Source organism: Leptonychotes weddellii, chromosome 8, assembly GCF_054177405.1.
Source record: "Leptonychotes weddellii isolate Sample4059 chromosome 8, ASM5417740v2, whole genome shotgun sequence".
Classification (NCBI taxonomy): Eukaryota; Metazoa; Chordata; class Mammalia; order Carnivora; family Phocidae; genus Leptonychotes; species Leptonychotes weddellii.
In genome coordinates this window covers 58,104,888-58,127,109 of record NC_138376.1, presented here as the reverse complement: position 1 = coordinate 58,127,109, position 22,222 = coordinate 58,104,888, and the positions used below count along the sequence as shown (strand labels likewise).

Below are 22,222 nucleotides of genomic sequence, written 5' to 3'. Positions count from 1 at the left end.
GGTGGTGGGTATTGAGGAGGGCACATTCTGCATGGAGCACTGGGTGTTATGCACAAACAATGAATCATGGAACACTTCATCTAAAACTAATGATGTAATGTATGGGGATTAACATAAGAATAAAAAAAAAAAAGTCATCCCCATCAACATTTGATATTACCAGTTTTTTATTTTAATATTAGCTAGTCAGTAGTTACCTTGTGATTTTGATTTGCATTTTCTTAAGACTAAGAAGAGTGAATGCCTTTTTATGTGTTCACTGGCTATTTGTGTATCATATTGTAAAAGGTCAACTAAAACATTTTATCCATTTTTAAAAAGCTCCATTCTATCTGCATTGAGTTGTATGGATTTGCAGTGCATTTGTGTTGTAGCAACTTACGTAGGCTGGAACTACTATCCCCAGGATTCCCTGCCCTGCATAGTTCTGATTAGCGTAGGCCACAAGAGGAAATTTGCACAGAATTTGGGATACAAATGTGAAGAAACAGCCGTCTTCTGTTTATCTGTGGAAGGTTGGAGCAAAGCAGGTAGCACATTGTTGCTTATTTGCTGGTTACCTTGCTGACATGAGATAGCAGCCGACTGGTCCTTTTGTCCAGCCGGGCTTCTCTTTACCTGACCCTGAATCCTAGGCCAGCCGCATGTTTGTCTCCTGTGACTGGTTGAATTGTGTCCTTCCAAAAGATATGTTGGAATCCTAACCTTCAGTACCTCAGAATGTGGCCTTACTTAAGATAGGGTCTTTATAGAAGTAATCAAACTAAAATGAGGTCATTAGGGTGGGTGGTAATCCAATACAACTGGTGTTCTTATAAAAAGGGAGGGTTTGGACACAAAGACAGACATGTACACTGCAGGGAGAACACCATAGGAGCATGAAAGAAGAGATTAGAATGGTTCAGCAGAAGCCAATGAAATCAAAGATTGCCAGCAAACCACCAGAAGCTAAGAAGCTAGGATCTGAGAGGCGTGGAACAGATTCTTTCTCAGCCCTCAGGAGGAGCCAACCTGCGGACACGCTGATCTCTGACTTCTAGCCTCTAGAACTGAGACAATAAATTTCTTTTCTAAGCCACCCAGTTTTTAGTACTTTGTTATGGCAGCTCTAGCAAACTATTACAGCTCCTAATCACTGAAGTTAGAAGCTTAAAAGTGGTGAGAGATTTACAAGGGTTCCAGTTTCCATGGGGGTTCTAACCCAAACTTGCAGATTCTTTTGTCCTTACTTCCCTCATTTTACATCTGACTTTACTGCCCAACTGTTTTATCTGCTGAGCTCATGTTCTAGTATCAGGTGTAGAGGCAACAGATGCACAGAAAGTCTCCCATAATTTTTTGAGGTCAGTTCATATAATAAAAATTTCTCTCTTGCCTTGCATGTGTACACACGTGCGCATACACACACACACACACACACACACACACACTTTCTAGTGGCTCTGTTTCTTTGATCAAGCCTTGATTAACATAGAATTCTTCACATACTTTTCATAGCAGTACTTAGTCAGGTATATATTTTGGGAAGATTTTCCCCTCAGTCTGTGATTGTCTTTTCATCTTCATAACGGTGTTTCTGAATAGCAACAATTCTTAATTTTGATGAAGTAAAATGTTTAATGTTTTAAGTTTACAGTTAGTGATTTTTGGGGGCTCTGGTCTAAGAAATCTTTCTTTACTCCAAAGTCATGAAGTACTCTCCCACTTTTTTTGAGCATAGTATGAGGTAGTGGTCAGAATTCTTTTGTGTGTGTGTGTGTGTGGAGATTCAGTTGTTCCAGTACCATTTATTAAAATGACCTTTCTTTCTTCACTGAATTGCCTTAGTAACTTTGTTGAAAATCAATTGACCATTTTCAGGTGGGCTTATGGCTGGACTCTATTTTGTTCCATTGATTTACTTGTCTATCCTTAGACCAAGATCACATTGTAAGGACTACTATAGCTTTATAGTAAACCTTGAAATCAGGGTGTGTAAATCTCCCATCTTTGTTCTTTTTCAAAACTGTTTTGACTATTCTAGATTCTTTGAATTTACATATAAATTTAGAATGAGCTTGTCAATTTCCTTAAAAAGTCTTCCTGGGACTTTGATTGGGATTGAATTGGATATATAGATCAATTTAGGAAAGTACTGATATCTTAATAATGTTGAGTTTTCCAATCTATGAACATGGCATATATCTCCATTTATTTAGGCCTTCCTTAAATTCTTTAAGGAAATATTTAGTTTTCATTGTAGAGGTTTCATCCATTTTTCATTAATTTATTCTTAAGCATTTTCAACAGTATTTTGTAATGTTTTCTAATTGCTTGTTGCTAGTATATATAAATACAATTTATTTTTATATACTGACCTCGAATCCAGCAATCTTGTTAAATTCACTTGTTCTAATTTAAAATAATAGGTTCCTGGATAAAATCCAAAACACTGACAACACTAAATACTGGCAAGGATGTGGAGCAACAGAAAATCTCATTCATTGCTGGTGGAAAGACAAAATGGTACAGCTTCTTTAGAAGATAGTTTGACATTTCTTTACAAAGCTAAGTATAGGCTTACCATATGATCCAGAAACCATGCTTCTAGGTATTTACTCCCAAACCTGTACATGAATGTTTATAGCAGCTTTATTCAGAGTCACCAAAAACTGAAAGCAACCAAAATGTATTCCAATAGGCTATTGGATGGACAAACTTTGACACATTCTACAGTAGAATATTATTTAGAAGTAAAAAGAACGGAGCTATCAAGCTGTGAAAAGACATGGAGGAACCTTAAATGCATATTGCTAAGTGAAAGAAGTCAATCCAAATAGGTTATATATTCTATGATTACAGCTATGTGACATTCTGGAAAAAGCGACTATGGAGACAGTAAAAAGATTAGTGGTTGCCAGGGGTTTTTGGGAGGGAAGGATGTGCCCCCGGTGGTAAAATTATTTTAAATAATATTGTATTGGTGGATACACAACATTTGATATTTGTCAAAATCCATAGAATTGTAGAACACCAAGGGTGAACCCTAATGTAAACTAGGGACTTTAGTTAATAACAGTGTATCAGTATCAGTTCAATAATTATAACAAATGGGGCACACAAATGCAAGAAATTAATAATAGGGGAAACTATATGTGAAAGTGTGAGGGGGCATATGGGCATTTTTTATACTTTCTGTTCCATTTTTCTGTAAACCTAAAACTGCTCTGAAAAATAAAGTCTATTAAAAATAGACTTCTGGGGCACCTGGGTAGCTCAGTCAGTTAAAGCCTCTGCCTTCAGCTCAGGTCATGATCTCAGGGTCCTGGGATCAAGCCCTACATTGGATCTCTACGCAATCATATCTTTGAATGAACAGTTTTACATTTTCCTTTTCAATTTGTGTGTCTTTCTGTGTCTCACACATTCTGTCTTTTTAAACTGTCTTCCATACACTGTGAAGTAGAATTGGTAAAAGCATACACTTTTTTCCTGATCTTAGGGGAGAATTGTTCAATATTTTTCTCTTTTACTATGGTAATGGGAATTACATTGTTTAGAGTTTCCCATGTTAAATCTTGCATTCCTGGCATAGACATCATTTAGTCATATCTTATTATTCTTTCTATATATTGCTGTATGTATTTATTTATTTATTTATTTTAAAGATTTTATTTATTTATTTAACAGAGAGAGACACAGCGAGAGAGGGAACACAAGCAGGGGGAGCGGGAGAGGGAGAAGCAGGCTTCCCGCAGAGCAGGGAGCCCGATGCAGGGCTAGATCCCAGGACCCTGGGATCATGACCTGAGCCAAAGGAAGACGCCCAACGACTGAGCCACCCAGGCGCCCCTATATTGCTGTATTTAATTTGCTACTACTTTGTTGAGGATTTCTGTATCTATATTCTTAAGTATTTTTTTCTTTTCTTTTTTTTTAGTTTTTATTTAAATTCTAGTTAGTTAACATACAGTGTAATATTTTTAGGTGTACAGTTTAGTGATTCACCACTTACATAGGACACCCATTGCTCATCACAAGTGCTCTCCTTAATCCCCATCTCCTGTTTACCCCTTCTCCACCCACTGTCCCTCTGGTAACCATCAGTTTGTTTTCTATAGTTAAGAATCTGTTTCTTGGTTTGCCTCTCTCCTTTTTTCCCTATGATTGTTTGTTTTGTTTCTTAAATTCTGCATATACCTGAAATCATATGGTATTTGTCTTTCTGACTTATTTTGCTTAGCATAATACCATGTAGCTCCATCCAAGTCATTGCAAATGGCAAGATTTCATTCTTTTTTTTTTAAATGATTTTATTTTATTTATTTGAGAGAGAGAGAATGAGAGACAGAGAGCATGAGAGGGAGGAGGGTCAGAGGGAGAAGCAGACTCCCTGCCGAGCAGGGAGCCCAATGCGGGACTCGATCCTGGGACTCCAGGATCATGACCTGAGCCGAAGGCAGTCGCTTAACCAACTGAGCCACCCAGGCTCCCGATTTCATTCTTTTTTATGGCTGAGCAATATTCCATTCTATGTATATACCACATCTTCATTAGCCATTCATCAATTGATAGACATTTGGGCTCTTTCCATAATTTGGCTATTGTTGATAATGCTGCTATAAACATCAGGATGCATATATCCATTTGAATTAGTATTTTTGTATTCTTTGGGTAAATTCCTAGTAGTGCAATGTGCTGGATCATAGGGTAGTTCTATTTTTAACTTTTTGAGGAACCTCCGTTCTGTTTTCCAGAGTGGCTGCACCAGCTTGCATTCCCACTAATAGCATAAGGGCACCGTTCTCCACATCCTCACCAACACCTGTTGTTTCTTGTATTATTAATTTTATTCTGCCCCTTTTTAAACTGGATTATTTGTTTTTTAGGTGTTGAGTTTTATATACTTTGGATACTAACTCTTTATCATATATGTCATTTGCAGTTATCTTCCCCCATTCCATAGGTTGTGTTTTAGTTTTATTGTTTCCTGTTCTCAAGAATTTTAATCTGTAAGTTTTGTTTTTGTTTTTTGTATAATGTTCATGTGCAGTTTTGGATTCAGGATTATTCTAATCTCATAAAAGAGGTTGGGAAGTATTTCCTCTGTCTAGGTTATTTGAAAGAGATTGTATAATATTGGTTTTATTTCTTCCTTAATGTTTGATAGAATTTACTAGTGAAACAATTCTGGACTGAAGTTTCCTTTGTGGGAAATAATTACAAATTCAAATACCTAATGTTGTTATTTGGATTTTGTTTTTCTTGTGACAGTTTGGTACGCTGTATTTTTTAAAAGGATTTTCATCTAGTTTCTTGTAAGTTTTCATATCTATTGGCATGAAATTGCTCATGATATTTATTTATTATCCCTATAAAGTCTATGGCATTAATTATGAAGTCTTTTCTTTGATTCCTGATAGGTGCAACTATCATCCTGATGGACGTGGTACAGCTTATGGAAGCTTTGTCCATTGGTGAGTAGATGTTTTTATATAAATAGTCATTTTAATATGGACCAAACTTGCTTTAAATAAATATGTCTCAGTCCTTGTCTAAATCAAAAGTGAGATGTTCAATAAAAGTGAGAGTTGCATCTTTGTCAAATATTAGGGAACTAACCTGGATTCAACATATATGGGGGCCATGCAGTGCAAACCTTAGCCAGGCTATAGCTACAGGTGGCAGGGAGTGGAGGGTATTTCATTAGATTCTGATCACAGCAATAGTAATAGAATCCCAGGCCTATGAAGTACAGCTGTTGCAGCTCAATCTTGAATTATACAGGCTCTGGCTTTTGTAGTGTATTTGGGCCAAGTGGGGCCCCAGAGGCTTAGGGAGAATGTGCAGCTGATGCAGTGGGGAAGAGAGTTTTTCCCTTTTAATATATAAGATTTTCAGATATTAAGACATAGCAAAATTATTTGATGCTTGTTCTACAAAAGTTTATAGGCCAGTACTTAAAACTGTAAGTTTCATGAGCGGCTCAGAGCATTGATGTGTGTGTGTTTCCAACAGCCTGAGGTAGGCGGAGAAGACAGGTGACTTCAAGTCTGTTCTCATTGTGTTTTCAAGTGCATTCTGGCCCAAGGGAGGATCATGTAGACAGACTGACTGCTCGTGTTGTGTGTGCCTTGTCCACAGGCTTGTTGGGGATATTCCTCTTATCATGTGGCCTTAGTTGGTTCTGGGTTTAATTACATAAGCACTGCCCCATGACTTTGGAATTTCACAAAAACTGTGGCTTCATCCATAAGTGTAGCTTTTAATAATAAACAACTAAGCAACATCAAGGTTTCTGGTTCTTAAGAAGATGATGAATGAGCCAGGGTGGTCAGCTTGCTCCCCCTAAATCAACCTTGCAGACACTGTAGAATCAAGAGATAAAAATGGATTTGAGGAACTAACAATACTCCATGAAGAAATCCTTGGGAGACTGAAGTCTGTGTTCACCCACTTTGTATATAAAAGATAGATGGCTGCAACCCAGGGTGGAGGATGGCAGTAAGAGGGTTTGTTGGAGGAACACAGTGGATAAGACAAACAACAGAAATCTGTTGAGGGTGATTATGCAGCCTAAACAGGTGTGGGTAGACAGGCCTAAGCAGTTTTGTAGAGAGGCAGAGGCTACTGCAGAGGGGTCATGGGGCAATGAAAATGAAGAGGTTTTGAATGTGCAAGAAAGTCACCTCAAATAAGACCCAGTGATTAGGGCTAACACCACTGTAAATTCCTAAATTTTGCAAAAACACAGTAATAACATAAATATTGGCTCTCTGAGAAATAGGTGAATTTTCTCTCCAGATATAGTAAACATAGTGTCATTATTAGTATGAGAATTAAATGAAAAGATGCAACTAAAGTGTTTAGCCCAGAGCTAGGACAATAGTTAGTGCTCAGTAAATATTTGCTATCATTTAAAATTATTTAGAGATCAATTTAAGGTGTAAGGTACTCCTTGAGTGGCCAGTTGAAGTCATTTGAGTAAAATCTCTGTTTTGCCCCTCTTTTTCTTCAATATGACTATCAAAAGAAAGGTCTTATGAGTCAAGAAGAAATATATACCTATGAAAATCATGTATTCTTATATAGAAATCTGTGAACCTGTAGCTAGAAGTACCCAAGAAATCCTTTCGAGGAGTGGACGTAAATGATATCATTGGAGAGTATTAGAGACTGCTCGGGCAAATGAATATGTGTGATGTATTCTTGAAAATTGCACAGAGGCAAGAGATAAAGAAGGCAGGGCTTTCCCTTATCTAGAAATCTATTAGTTCGCTTATTCAATTAAAATCAGACACTGTTTCAGACAATTCATTTTTAATAGGTATAAGCATGATAAAGTGAATTCCTTTGCTGGTCCTAGTTCTGGCTGGGAAGGAGCTATTAGTTGATGACATGGAAGTGATTGAAACCTTGGGATAAAGCAACTATTTATTATGCCAATTAAAAAAAACTACAGAGAATTAGTGAGTGATAAAACAAATACCCATATACTTATCACTGGGATTTAATAATTATTCACATTTTGCCCTGGAATCAGTTCTTTCTCTGGTTTTCTAATACTGTCAAATGCCAATATGAAAAATATTAAGTTAGTTATAACAGTTCAGTAAGTCAAAAATCATGGAATAGAGCAATTTATCAGGATAGTACTGCCTTCTGATTTTGTATTATGCATCATGTTCATTTTTGCAATTCTGTTGCTCGTTGTGGGTGCATTCCCTTCAAGTTTTTCATGAGCAGTCTTCATATCTGTGATTCCCCCTTTGAAACAAGTGGGTGGCCATTTACTCGCTGGAACGTGCTATTTCTTAATACAGAGAAGAGATTATTTCATTGAAATACTTTGGATCTAAGGATCCTGTACAGAGAAAAGGGAAGAAATCAATAATCTGATTTTTACTGATATGGAAAGTAATGATTCTGAGAAATACCTATATATATATATATCCAATACAAAGGTAGAGTGACTTCTATTTCAAAATAAATCTTGAATTTGTAAATAAAATAGTACTTCACCTTTATATGTTATTAATGCTATTCCTTTCAAGAGCTCAAATTTTCTTCATATTTCTCCATTTATTTTCATCATAAATCTGTGATATAGATAAGAAGGGGTAGATATTATTTAATGGTTAACATTCTAAAGAGAAAATACATCTTTTGGAAATTTTATTTGAAAGTTGAGAAAATATATTTTATTTTCCCTTGCCAGGAGTTGTGAAGACTATAAAACATATCAAAACATATATACTATAAGCATTCCTTTGGCTCGAAAATTTATATTATTGATGCTTATAACCCAGAGACTAGAAAAATGAAACACATAAAAATACTATATGCTTTTTTTTATGACTATAGATGGGTGTCATTTGTCACTATACTTCTGAAAGCCATGAATTTGTCTATAGCAAATCCTGAAAGAATGAAATCAGCTTAAGTATATGCCTTGGTAAAAGTAGTATAGAGAGAAGAATCTTAGCAGGCTTGATGAAGTCCTGCTATATACAAGTAAGAAAGATCATTAAAACTGTTTAAGAAAATACTCTAATAATTTTCTGACAATTCAAACCCTGTGCATGAAATGCTCATTGAAATGTTTGAAATAATATCTTTTGTTGAAGAATATATACTCAAGTATTATTAGGTCTAATCTATGCTTATAGACATTAAAAATAATTTTACTTACCTACTTATATTTCTAGTAATTTTTGTCAATTTTTATACTTCAATATTAAGTAAGAAATACATGTTTTTAGTTTTATTTTTTAAAGATTTTATTTATTTATTTAGAGAGAGAGCATGAGTGGGGGGTTAGGGACAGAGGGAGAGGGAGAAAGAGAATCTCAAGCAGACTCTGTGCTGGGTGTGGAACCAGAGACAGGGCCCGATTTCACGACCCTGAGATCCTGACCAGAGCTGAAGTCAAAAGTCAGTTGCTTAAACAACTGAGCCACCCTGGCTCCCTAGAAATACATATTTTTAAAATGAAATAATGTCTCTGTGAACTTTTAGAAACTTATTTGTAAGAATCTAACCCCAAACTGTACACATACTGAACTGTGATATTAAAGAAAATAGATTCTTTGTTGTACTTTTAAGTTATTGTCCTTATAATTCTTGCATGTTTAATGACTTAGGATTCTGATCCATCAATCATTATTTGTTAAGCAATCTCTATACTATTACACTTTAATATGTGTTGTGGGAGAAAAACAAAAAAGGATGATAAATCATGGAACTTTCTTATAATGACCATATCATTCTTTATGGACAAAACATATGTACACTAAAAATTAGAGAATAATCAAATGCTAAACTGCATCACTGAGAGTACAGATAATGAAGATATCAGGCTGGAGCAGCCTGAGATTTTATGAAAAAGATGAGATTTGGGCTTAGCTTTGAAAAAAGTACGGTTAAGGATCCTTGAAAGTCAGGGCATAGAGAAACAAATTTTTTATGTGCTGGGCAATGAAGATTCATTAGTCTTGGTGAAGCAAATTATGGGGATAATTCTGTCTTAGGAGAATTAGTCTGGATGTTCTTTATTCAATAGGGGACAAGACTTGGGAAAGATGGGCAGAAGAGACTGGTTATCCCTGATGGCCCCACCCCCCAGGGATTTTTTCCTTCACTCTCCAGCAGGAGAATGTTGGGATTTTTAGTGGGGTGCATGGCCATCCATTTCCCAGTTTTCCTTTCACTTAACTGTGGCTATGAGATATGTTCTAGCCTAGGGCTTATGAGGGAAAATGATATGTGATACTTCCAAAGACATGTCCTTAAAGGAAGGCTATACTGTTTGTCCCCCCTACTTCTATCCTGCTGCTATGCGAGAGAGAAATGATCTATCTTTTCTTTTTTTTTCCTTTTTCTTTTATTATGTTATATTAGTCACCATACAATACATCATTAGTTTTTGATGTGGTGATCCACGATCCATTGTTTTTGTATAACACCCAGTGCTCCATGTAGTACGTGCCCTCCTTAATACCCATCACAGGGCTAACCCATCCCCACACCCCCCTCCCCTCTAGAACCCTGTTTGTTTCTCAGAGTCCATAGTCTCTCATGGTTCATCTCTCCCTCCGATCTATCTTTTCAAAGGTACATTAACTCAGGTTTCTATTTCATGCAGCTAAATCTATATCCTAATAAACTTAAAATCTGTTACGTGCATATGGAGTACTGCATATAGAAACTTAAATAGGTGAATTTGTTTGATGTTTTCAAGGATATAGACACTGCACAGTGTAAAAAGGGTGGCTTTTTTTTTTTTTTTCCAAATGGTGTAGTAACAAAACAGTGGCAAAGTATACCTCTGATATCTGGAGTGGCAGATTATGGGCCAAGTGAGCCAATAACTGTCCAGGGGGAACTGGTGGGAAAAATTCAATGTCTGTTGACTGTTCCTTACCTGTTTCAAAAGGCCCTACAACAGAGAGGAGAACTCAGGCTAGAACTAGCTAGTTTGCAAGTAGAAATGCAAAGGAATGTAACTCTTCTGAGAGACTTTGTGCCTGAGGCAATCTCAGATGACTGGGGGTTTGGTAATTTGGGGCCTTGCCTGGCTGAAAAAGTCAACTGATTCTGTAATTCAAATTCAAGCAATTATAGAACTGTCAGTTTTAGCAGAAGATAAAGAATAGGGCCCCAAACCTTTTCAAGCTTCACTGTCAGACTATGGGAATCTTTCTAGCTGAGGAGATGAGATGAAGGGCGTTGCCGTGCCACTCAAGTCCCAGTTGGCTTCCAATAGCTGCTGGTTGTGCCAGAGAGTGTTATAGGCAGAGCATAGAGATAGTAAATAAAATGTCAATCTTCAAGCCTTGAAACCATCTGTGGTTGTGTTCTGCTGTGTTTATCCCTTGAAAACTAAAAAACTAGAAGCCTAGTGAGTTTCTGAGAGAATGTTACTTCCAAATACTCCGCATGCCCGGGCTGCAGAAACTTGTGATTTTTTTTGACATTTAAAGCAACTTCCAAATCTGCAAATTTACACTGGTTAGAAGTAGGTTGTGAAAGCTGTGCTCACTTCAGATGTATCTAAGGAGGATAATGGACAAGAAAGAAACCCCTAGAGGGCAAAACCAGAGGCCTGTGAGGAAAATGGACAAGCGGACAGCAGAACTGACATCTAGCCAATCCAACTGATTGCTAATGAGCTCTTGGAATTTTTACAATATAGGACCATTATTTTTTCAAATTTAAGATTAATTTTTAAGTATACATATCACATAGAAGTTTTATGTCATAAAAATATGCCCCATATTCCATAATTTCAAAGATACACAGTAACTTTTGTATGCTTTTAATCTAGGTTATCCATTATCATGAACCTTTTTGGTCCTTGAACCTGCCTTTATTTCCTGTCCTAAGGCTTGGGGGAGATATAGTGCCCTGTTGGGGAGAGGCAAGAAATCAAGGATACTAGAGCGATCAGTCTCAGTTATTGATGATTCTGAGAGGCACTCAGCACCATGACTGTGTTATTCAAATGTAAATAAGAAGATAATCTATATGAGTGACCTTCATGAGGTTTTAGCGCATAAAATGTATTTCATATCACTAAAGATATTTGATAATTAGATAGCTTTTATTGTGGTTATCCTGTACCTCCCTTATGATTGGATAAGAAACTACCCCACCTCCTTTTTTTTTTTTTTTGAGGGGTTAGCAAATGACTAGACCATATCTGGACTTGACACAAAGGAGTGCATATCATTGAAAACAATTGGATTTTGAGCTGATGCAATAATTGGATACAGTGTTGAGGTGGTGTCCTTTGAGGTCTGGGTCAGAAAGTTGTATATATTGGAGGAAGTGTGCCACTTAGTTTTTTTAAGAGAGCTTCTGCAGCAAGGAGTGCAGTCAGCTGTGGTGCCTTTGAGAGCTGTGAAGTGTTCAAGCAGAGTATACACTCTCCCTCTCTCTCTCTGGGCAACTATAATCAATGACTGAGCATGGTGAAGTTTCTAGGTGCTGGCCATTGCTGCCTAACATGAGACTCATGCAGAAGGCAACTTTTGCTTTTTAGCTCCCTGTTGGGCTGGTTGAGAGTTTTTGGGTTTTTTTTTCCTTTTTTTTTGAGCCTCCTTCTTTCTTCCTTTCCTTTTACAGGTGTCAGACCTCTATTGAACACTGGAAGCTTTTCATGCTTATTTCTACTCCCTCTTCCCTTTATCTTTCATCCCCACCTAGTACATCTCTTGTACTTTTAACTGTGACTTGACCACTGCTTCCTGAAGATTCAGAACGGACACAGGCATTTATGCAAATGGTTCATTGTAGAGCCAAGTGATATGCTAGAATCACATTTCTTTGTGGGATTTGATTTACTACTCCTGTGCCACTCAATGGAGAATGTTCCTGTTCAAATAGATTCTCCTTTTTACACTTTATGAAATGTCTTTGTTTTATCCTCAAGTTTTTCCAAACTCCCATCCATATTATCTATTTTATTTATTCTCATCTTTTTCCTGAATCATTCCACTCCCACCCTGGTTCCAATTTTTACTAGGTTTCTCTAAAACAACTATGTGGCTGTCATCCTGGAATTTCCCTTCACTGCTCTCTTGGAGCGGGAATCATTATTTGGGGGGGGGGGTGTAGGCCTTCTTTCTTCTTTGTTTTGATGGAATACTTTTATTTTCTCTTAAAAGACATTTTTATTCCTAGGAAAGGGTTCACTTAAGGTACATCACTTAGCCCCTAAAATCCCCAATATGCCCCCTCTGTAAATGGGGTTAAAAATACCCACCCCAAAGTGTTATTTGATGATTAAATGAGGTAGAGTATATGAAGGATTTAACTTAGTGCTCAGCACATAGTAAACACTTAATAAACAGTTTCTGTTCCTCCCTCTTATTAAAGAAAAATGAAACTTTTCTGTCCTAATAAATCTTATAAGTAGGTCTAGTTTTATGACCTGTGCAGTCACACAGGGCACTCTGCTCAGAAGGGCCCAATGCTTGGTTTAATGCTCTATCGTCACTGTCTTGAAATTGTTAATAATTTTATCTTTGAGATTGTGTTATATGAGTGAAGTCCAGTGGGACAATGGAGCAGGTATTGCACAGAGGTGGTACATTTAACAAGTGTGTCCACCTTATCTTGCCACTCCATTGACTTAATGCAACTAACGTGCTCCATGAACACAGAATTCCAGTGAATGAACAATGCATGGGAGTTCAGTGACACTCAGACAAGTACAAGGTTAATTATTATGCCTGTGACCAAGTAGGGGTGCTGACAGTCCTGAGAGTCCATGCTTTTTTTGAACCAGAATTTGCTTTGAATATGGAAGAAAGACAGTGGCATTCTGAGAAACGCAAATGACCATGGAAAACTGTGTTGGCTCTCTATTAGCCAATTATGCTAGAAATGATAATAAAGAAAAGGAAAGATAGGGTAACCCATAGTTCCTTTTCCTTTTCCTTTTAGTCCTTCCTTACTTAATAGTAAGCCAAAGGTAGAGAGTGTTGATAGAATGTACTGATACCAAGAAATGAAATAAAAGCAGTTAAGTTAGTTTTGTGTAGTGTTTCCGCTCTTGCTAAGCATGAATTGTATCAATTGTGTAATTTCTGTGATTCTGCATATCATTACATGCTCTTGTATTTAAAAACTGTTATTGCATAAGGTAAAGGTAAATGGTAGAAGTCAGGCTAATAATTTAAAATTTTAATTAAAAAAACTTAATTAAAAAAAACTTAGAATGGCATTAAGTAGCAAATAAGAAACACTATAATAAGTTGAGAGAGAGACCATGGAAGAAAGGAAAAAACTGTACATTTTAAGAACTTCAATAGTTTTCCCCCCAATATTTCGAACAAGATACTCCATGCTTTCGTTTTGCATCAGGCCTCACAAAATATGTAGCTAGCTCTACTCATAAGAACTTTTATTGGATTTCAGAGCCTGTACTTTATCAGCAAAATCTGGAAAATGATAGCCAAGAAGCTGTATTTCCAATTTTCTTTATGAAAGATGGAGGTAATATCATAGGACACAATCTAATGTTGCTTTTAGGTGATAATTGTTTTTGCTAAATTGGTGAGTCCTGGGCCAAATAAGTCTGCTTAAATAGGTAAAGTGGAAAAGGAAGAGAGAGTAAATCTTTTATCGGGCTTTGGTGGTTTTAGGAGAAGAAATCAAAGAACAAGATTGTGTAGAGGAGGTGCCAAATGTGAATACCTTTTAGAGTTATTTTACTCTTTTACGAAAGGTTTGTGTTCGAGTGTCTTTTACTATGTGCTGAGCACTAAGTTAAATCCTTCATATACTCTACCTCGATTCTAGAATCCAGGCCACCCAAGGGTCCTGCCAGTCCTGCTAGGATGATAGATACTTAGTGGCTGGAGATTGACGAGAGAAACAGAATAGAATTGAATGCTTTTTTTTTTAATCCATGAGAAAAAATTCACATGAAATTCATCATCTAATTAAAGACCAAGGAATAACTGATGGCACTAGTGCATCCAATGCATATTTGTAATTTTAAAAATAGAGCTTGTTATAATTTAGAATAAGTTTTACAGATAATATGCTGTAAAAGGAAGAAAGATTAAGGATCCTATAAGCAAGGCCGAAGGGAAGTTTCATGGAAGAGTTTCAGGGAAGTTTTTCTTGTGATTACTTACTTCTCAGTAGAGTATAAGGGTGATGGATGGTTTCAGAACTTCAGCCATAATGCTCAGTTGTGTGTTATTTGTTTCACTTTAGAAAGGCATTCAAATGTCACAGCAATCTCTGTGGCTTGGCTGTCTTAAAATAGGTAGCTACCCGTAGGTGGCAGTGCTTGCGTATTTGCTAAGGCCAGAGTTGTTTCAAAGAAAGTGACTTATTGAGAATTCAGGATCTAAATAAGAGGATTAAGAAAGCCGGTTCTGTTTAAAATACACATCTACACAAGCACATAGAAGCACTTCTTTATTCAGACATCAGTGCTTTGAGTATGTAAGGTTGACATATAGATAAATTCAGAGGCTACAGGAAAGGTTAAGACAAAATCTAACATATAAAGCAAGCAAGAAGGGAAAATATTGCCTTTTTTTTAGATACCACCACTTCCCTTTTGTTTTTTCTTCTTATTGACAGATGTCATATATTACAATGGAATATTCCTTTTCTTAATCTTCACTCAGAGTCTGGAGTTCTTGGAGGGGTCTTTGCTCTATGAGACGCTCAAGGCATTTTCTTGATGGTCTGACTGCTTTAATAATGTATGTGGCATGTCATCAGTAAGCAAGAAACAAGGTACTTCAGGGTTAAAGCCTTCAGGCTTTGGGACACCCGGGTGGCTCAGTGGATTGAGCATCTGCCCTGCCTTCGGCTCAGGTCATGATCCCAGGGTCCTGGGATTAAGTCCTGCATTGGGCTCCTTGCTCAGTGGGGAGCCTGCTTCTCCTTCTGCCCTCCGCTCCCCCTGCTTGTGCTCTCTCTCTCTCTGTCTGACAAATAAATAAATGAAGTCTTTAAAAAAAAAAAAGGCTTCAGGCTTTTAAATTGTTGAATTAATACTTTATCGTCCTAAGTCCCTTTAAAAAACCTTTTAAATTATGGAAGTAAAGTCCTTCTCTTAGCTTGTTTCCACAGGTAAAAACTGAAATTTCAAAAGAAAGAATGAGCAAGGTGTGTATATCTCTCAAATTGGTAGTTGTATAAAATAAAAGATAATTTATTATGAATATATTCTGATTGCTGATGATCATTACTTTTTCCCCTAAATGCTCATGGGTGGTCTCTTTTATTATTTCATAATAATAGTAATAATAATAACAAACACAATTTATGGTGCTTACTCTGTGCCAGGAACTACTGGACTTTATATGTATGAATCCATATATACTCATGACTACCCTATAAAGTACTTATTATAATTCTCCTTTTACACACAAAGAAAACGAAGCACAAAGGTGTTAAAAAATATGCCAAGGCCACACATCTAGTAAGTGCTTAATACAGGATTTGAACTCAAGTTATCTGGTACCACTACACTATGCTGCTTTCTGAACTTTTATCTGTAATTTTATAATTTGAAATCAATTTCTTAAGTGCAATGAAGTGATATTGTCATATGACAATACTATATTTGGATTTAAGTCTTTGTATTCTGATTATAATGCACATTTTTTTTTAAAGATTTTATTTATTTATTTGACAGAGAAAGACACAGCGAGAGAGGAAACACAAGCAGGGGGGAGTGGGAGAGGGAGAAGCAGGCTCCCCGCCGAGCAGGGAGCCCGATGCGGGACTCGATCCAGGGACTCCAGGATCATGACCTGAGCCGAAGGCAGTCGCTTAACCAACTGAGCCATCCAGGCGCCCTATAATGCACATTTTGAAAATTAGTAATAAGGGGGCACCTGGGTGGCTCAGTCTGTTAAGTGTCTGCCTTCAACTCAGGTCATGACTGGGGTCCTGGGATCGAGCCCTGCATTGGCTCCTTGCTCAGTGGGGAGCCTGCTTCTTCATTTCCCTCTGCCCCTCCCCCTTGCTTGTGCTCACTCTTGCTCCAATAAATAAATAAAATCTTAAAAAAAAGAAAATTAGGAATAAGAGTAAAAATATTGTTTTAAAAAATTTGTGAAGATTTGGAAAATTTATCATGTGCTATCTGGGTTTTGAGAGAAACTTAAGGTCTCCTTATTGGTTGTTATACTGGAAATGGAAATGATTGCTATTGCTATGGTGGCTGAGTTTGACTGCATTGAAGTGCCATGTAGGAAGATTTGCCTCTTGCTTCTCTATATATAGACTAGGAGTTTACATAATTTTATGTGATTGATACCAGTCAGCAATAGGAGAGTCTGAAGACAGCACTTGTAGACATGTTAGAGCAAACATGTTAGATTTATTTATTTGAGAGAGAGAGGTAGAGTGGGGATGGGGGGCAGAAGGAGAGGGAGAGAGAGAATCTTAAGCGAACTCCCTGCTGAGTGCAGAGCCTGATGTGGGGCTTGATCTCATGACCCCGAGATCATGACCTGAGCTGAAATCAAGAGTCGGACACTTAACTCACTGAGCCACCCAGGCACCCCAAGCCTGACAATACTTTAGAGAGAAGGTTGCTTATTAGCAACCTGCCAAAAATACAAACTAATACAGGAATCAAGAATGGAAAAGATGTAGAACTTTAATAAATATTTGTTGATTTGATGGTATTTAGTTCCAAATTATTTAAAGATTATTGTTCTTGTGCCACTTTGCTTGTCTCTTTCTATGCTCTTCTTCTTATGATTAGCCAGTCTGCTCTGCTTTCTTCATGCATTTGTGAAAACCATACTTATGTATATTAGTGATGCATTTTTAGGAAGAGAAGATGATGGGATGGTACTGAATAAATGGCCTTTCCATTGCAGTTACAGCATATGTATTCAAGTATAAATAACCAGAACTCTCCAAACCCTGGCAGAGTATAATTTATAGTATCACTAGATTAATAGGAAATTCTGTGACTAAAGAATAAGGGTAATTCTCAATGCCCGTAATACCATATCCTATATGATTAGCAAATGAGTCTTGCAACTAATTAAGAATTAAGTTATTAAGCAAATTTCTCCACCAACCAAAAGTGCTAATAAAAGAAGACCCATTTTCATCTACCAAACTGGCAATAAAAATGGATTTTATTCAGTGATAGATGGTGTAGGGGAATGGGCACTGTCATATACTCTTGAAGGGGAGTCAACTGATATAATTTTTATAGAAGGCAATTTAGCTACATATAGGTATCAGAAATCTTAAAATGTTTGTACTTTTTGACATAGTAATACCAGTTATAGGAATTTATATTTAGATAACATTTCATACATGTATGTAAGGATAATTATCTAAATATTCTTTATAAAAACCCCAAATTGAGAAACAACCTTAGGGTCCAATAATGATAATTTATTATTAAACTATGGTACCACCTAAAACAACAACAACAAATTCAGGAAAAAAATATTTAATGACTTGAAAAGTTGTTTATAATGTATTTTAAGCAAAAAAGATTACAAAACTATATATCATAATCATATTTTTTGTGGAAAAAAACTGTAGAGTAAAATAACAGAAGAGAATATATACCAAATGGATAGCTGGGTTTACCTCTGTATGGTGGGCTTATGGGTGATTTTACTTTCTTCTTTATGGTATATTTTTTAAAGATTTTATTTATTTATTTTAGAGAATGAGAGAGAGAGAGAGCACTCTTGGGGGGGGAGTGTAAAGGGAAAGAGAAAGAATCTCTAGCAGACTTCCTGCTGAGCATGGAGCCGGATGTGAGACTCCATCCTATGATCCTGAGATCATGACCTGAGCTGAAATCAAGAGTTGGATGCTTCACCGACTGAGCCACCCAGGCTCCCCTTTCTTTATGGTTTTTTAATTTTCAAAGTTCCACAGTGAACATATATTGTATTTGTAGTGAAATACATTAACAGTTATATTTTTCCCAGAAAAAAGAAATACAACACTTTATTGCTATTACTCCAAACACTAGAAAATCAATTGTTGTATCAACATACTTTGAGAGAGCCCTTTTACAAATAAATAGGCTAACTTCCTTTTTTTAGATAATAAAGTAGCATATATTCAGACCTACTTTCCCATTGAGAACAACTAGAAATGCTAGATAAATCACAAGCATATTTTGGGAAAATGTTTGTTTGAAAGCATTGGAAAGCTAAAAGTCAATAGGAGTTGAAGGCCAAGATCTCCAAGAGAAATAAATGCATTGAGATTAGTCCAATATTCTGAAATGCTTGTCCTTTGCAGGACTTACTAATTTGGAAGCAGCAGTTGAGAGGTTGAGAAACTGAGCAGAAAATTATGATTAAAAGACTAAGAATCTAAGCAGGACCCTCAGTTATTTTTATTCACTGGGGAGACAAAAACTTAAATTCAGTGCCCATTAAAGAGCAGGAGACTTTATTAACCATGCAAGCTATATTTGAGAAACCTGAAGGACTATATTTCTAAGAGTAATGGCCAACTGGACAGAACCATCATAAGGGCTGAAACTCAGCTTTGAAACAGATTAATTATGATTGAATTAAGATAATTAGCCTCCGTTCTTTTTGGTAGAAGCATAATTGAATATTCTTTGGAAGTACATGACATTTTAAACCTTAATTTGTTCCTTCAAACTGTCCCTTCAAAATGCTTGTTAATGAATAAAACCTTATTAAGCATATTAAGACCAGGTTCAAAAAATGAGAAGCCAGAAGAAAAAAAAAAAAGGAAAAAAGAAAAGAAAAACTAAGAGGAAAAAACAGACAAAACAAACAAACCCATAGGCTATCCAGGTGTTGGATGAATCACACATGGACTTAACAATAAATGTGATTAATATGTTCAAAATATAAATGGTGAGATAGGGAATTTGAACTAAAAAATAGCAACAAAATTATAAAACTGAAAAATAAAATAACAAATTTAATTCTCAATAGGCAAATTTAACAAAAAATTAGTTGAAAAATTAGTGAAAATATTCAGATTGAAGCATGGAAAAGAAACATAGAAACAACACAGAAAATATATAAGACATAGTTAAAAGGTCTAATGTGTGTGTAATTGAAGTCTCAGAAAGGGGTGAGGCAATAAAGCAAATACAGTATTTGATGAGAAATTGAGTATTTTTTCATCCAAAGTATAAGACTTCAATCTATAGCTTCAAGAAACATCACAAATCCCAAGCACTATAAATACAAAGAAAACCACACCTAATAAAACTGCTCATAATCAAATACAGAAAGAAAAACCTAAAAGCAGCCAGGAACAAAAAAGGGAAAATTACCTTCAAAGGCGCAACAACTCTGACACCTGACTTCTCTACAGAAATGATCAAAGTGAGAAAGCAATGAAAAAGTACATAATGTTCTGAAAGAAAAAATATCTTTCAACCTAACATTCTTTAACCCGGTGAAAATATCCTTTAAATATTTTAAAGGACTAAAATAAGGACATTTGAGGTAAAACCCCTCAAAAGATGGAAAAAGCTTGTTCCAGGTAGATTTACACTAAAAGAAATAGTAAATAGTTGAAGGAAAATAATTTAGTACAGACACATGGTAATTCAGGTAGGAATTAAAAGCAATGGAAGGGGTAAATATAAAGGTAAATCTAAGTGAATATTAGCTATACAATAATAATCTTGTGTGAGTTTTAAAATGTATGGAGAGGGGCGCCTGGGTGGCTCAGTTGGTTGGGCGACTGCCTTCAGCTCAGGTCATGATCCTGGAGTCCCGGGATCGAGTCCCACATCGGGCTCCCTGCTGAGCAGGGAGTCTGCTTCTCCCTCTGACCCTCCTCCCTCTCATGCTCTCTGTCTCTCATTCTCTCTTGCAAATAAATAAAATCTTAAAAAAAAATTAAAAAAAAAATAAATAAAATGTATGGAGATTTGGGACACCTGGGTGGCTCAGGCGTTAAGCATCTGCCTTCGGCTCAGGTCATGATCCTAGGGTCCTGGGATCAAGCCCTGCATTGGGCTCCCTGCTCGGTGGGAAGCCTGCTTCTCCCTCTCCCACTCCCCCGGCTTGTGTTCCTGCTCTCGTTCTCTCTCTCTCTATCAAATAAATAAATAAAATCTTAAAAAAAAAAGTATGGAGATTTAAGGTACATAACAATAAGTAATATAAAAAGAAAGGAGATTTTAGCATTGTCCAGGAATTAGTAAAGATATTCATTTGTATTAGTTAAAGTTGTAGAAGATAGTCTCTAGGGTAACCAGTAATAGGAAGTAGAGAAATCTAAAAAGTAAAAGCTAATAGAGGGGAAAATGGAATAATAATAAAAAATGAGTAATTCAAAAGAAAGCAGGAAAGGAGAGAAAACATATAGAGCAATTACAATAAGAAACAAGTAATAAGGTGATAAGTTTAAACCTACATATATTAGTAATTATACTAAATATAAATAGACTAAATTTTTAATCTGAAGATCAATGATTGTCAGATACAGAAAAAACCCCTCAACTATCTGCTGCTTTAAGAGACTGAACTTAAACATAAGGGCACAGAAAGTCTGAATGTGAAACGATGGTGTAATATATGCAATGTGAAACTAAGAAAGTTAATATCAGACAAGGTAGACTTTATAATAAGGAGTATTATTAAGAGTAAAAATGGATGTTTTCAAATGATAAAATGGTCAATAAAATAGGAAGATTAAGCACTTCTAAATTTGTATGTTCCTAAAATAATATGGCATCAAAAACAATAAAACAAAAATGACAGAACTAATAGAAGAACTAATACAAACTGTGGAAAATTTTAATTATCAGTAATTAATAGAATATACAGATGAAAAAATCAGTAAGGCTATAATAATTTCAATTAAATGATTAATATACTTGGGGCACCTGGGTGGCTCAGATAGTTGGGGGTCTGCCTTCAGCTCAGGTCATGAGCCCAGGGTCCTGGAATTGAGTGTCACATCAGGCTCCCTGCTCAGCGAGCGGGGAGTCTGCTTCTCCTTCTGCCCCTCCCCCCGCTCATGATCTCTCACTCTCTCTTATGCTCTCCATCTCTCAAATAAATAAATGAAATCTTAAAAAAAATTACTTTGAATATAAATGGATTAAATGCTCCAACCAACAGACATAGGGTGTCAGAATGGTTAAAAAAAAAAGCAAGACCTATCTGTTTGCTGCCTACAAGACTCATTTCAGACCTAAAGACACATGCAGATTGAAAGTGAAGGGATGGAGAAGCATTTATCATGCAAATGGATGTGAAAAGAAACCTGGGGTGGCAATACTTATATCGGACAAAATAGACTTTCAAAGAAGAGACAGGGGTGCCTGGGTGGCTCAGTCGGTTAAATGTCTGCCTTTGGCTAAGGTCATGATCCCAGGATCCTGGGATTGAGCCCCACATCCCTGATGAGCAGGGAGCCTGCTTCTCCCTCTCCCTCTGCCTGCTGCTCCCCCTGCTTGTGCCCCACCCCCTTCACATAAATAAATAAAATCTAGAAAAAAAAAAAGAAGAAACAAAGAAGGACATTATATAATGAAAAGGGAACAATCTAACAAGAAGATAGAACAATTAGAAATATTTATGCACCCAACATGGGAGCACCCAACTACATAAAGCAGTTAATAACAAACATAAAGAAAGTAGAGGACAGTAATACAATAGTAGTAGGGGACTTTAACATCCCACTTACAGCAATGGACAGATCATCCAAACAGAAAATCAATAAGGAGACAGTGGTTTTGAATAACACACTGGATCAAGTGGATTTA

General features: G+C 36.4%; 1 protein-coding gene across 2 annotated transcripts in view; it reads left to right on the top strand.

Moving 5' to 3' along the window:
• LOC115937180 (uncharacterized) overlaps nucleotides 1-22,222 on the top strand; it is a 331,655-nt gene that overhangs the window by 93,811 nt on the left and 215,622 nt on the right. For both annotated transcript variants that reach the window (XM_081828569.1, XM_081828570.1), the window contains exon 3: nucleotides 5,403-5,456. In XM_081828569.1, the coding sequence (XP_081684695.1) occupies nucleotides 5,403-5,456 (54 nt within the window). The remainder of the gene's footprint in view (nucleotides 1-5,402; nucleotides 5,457-22,222) is intronic.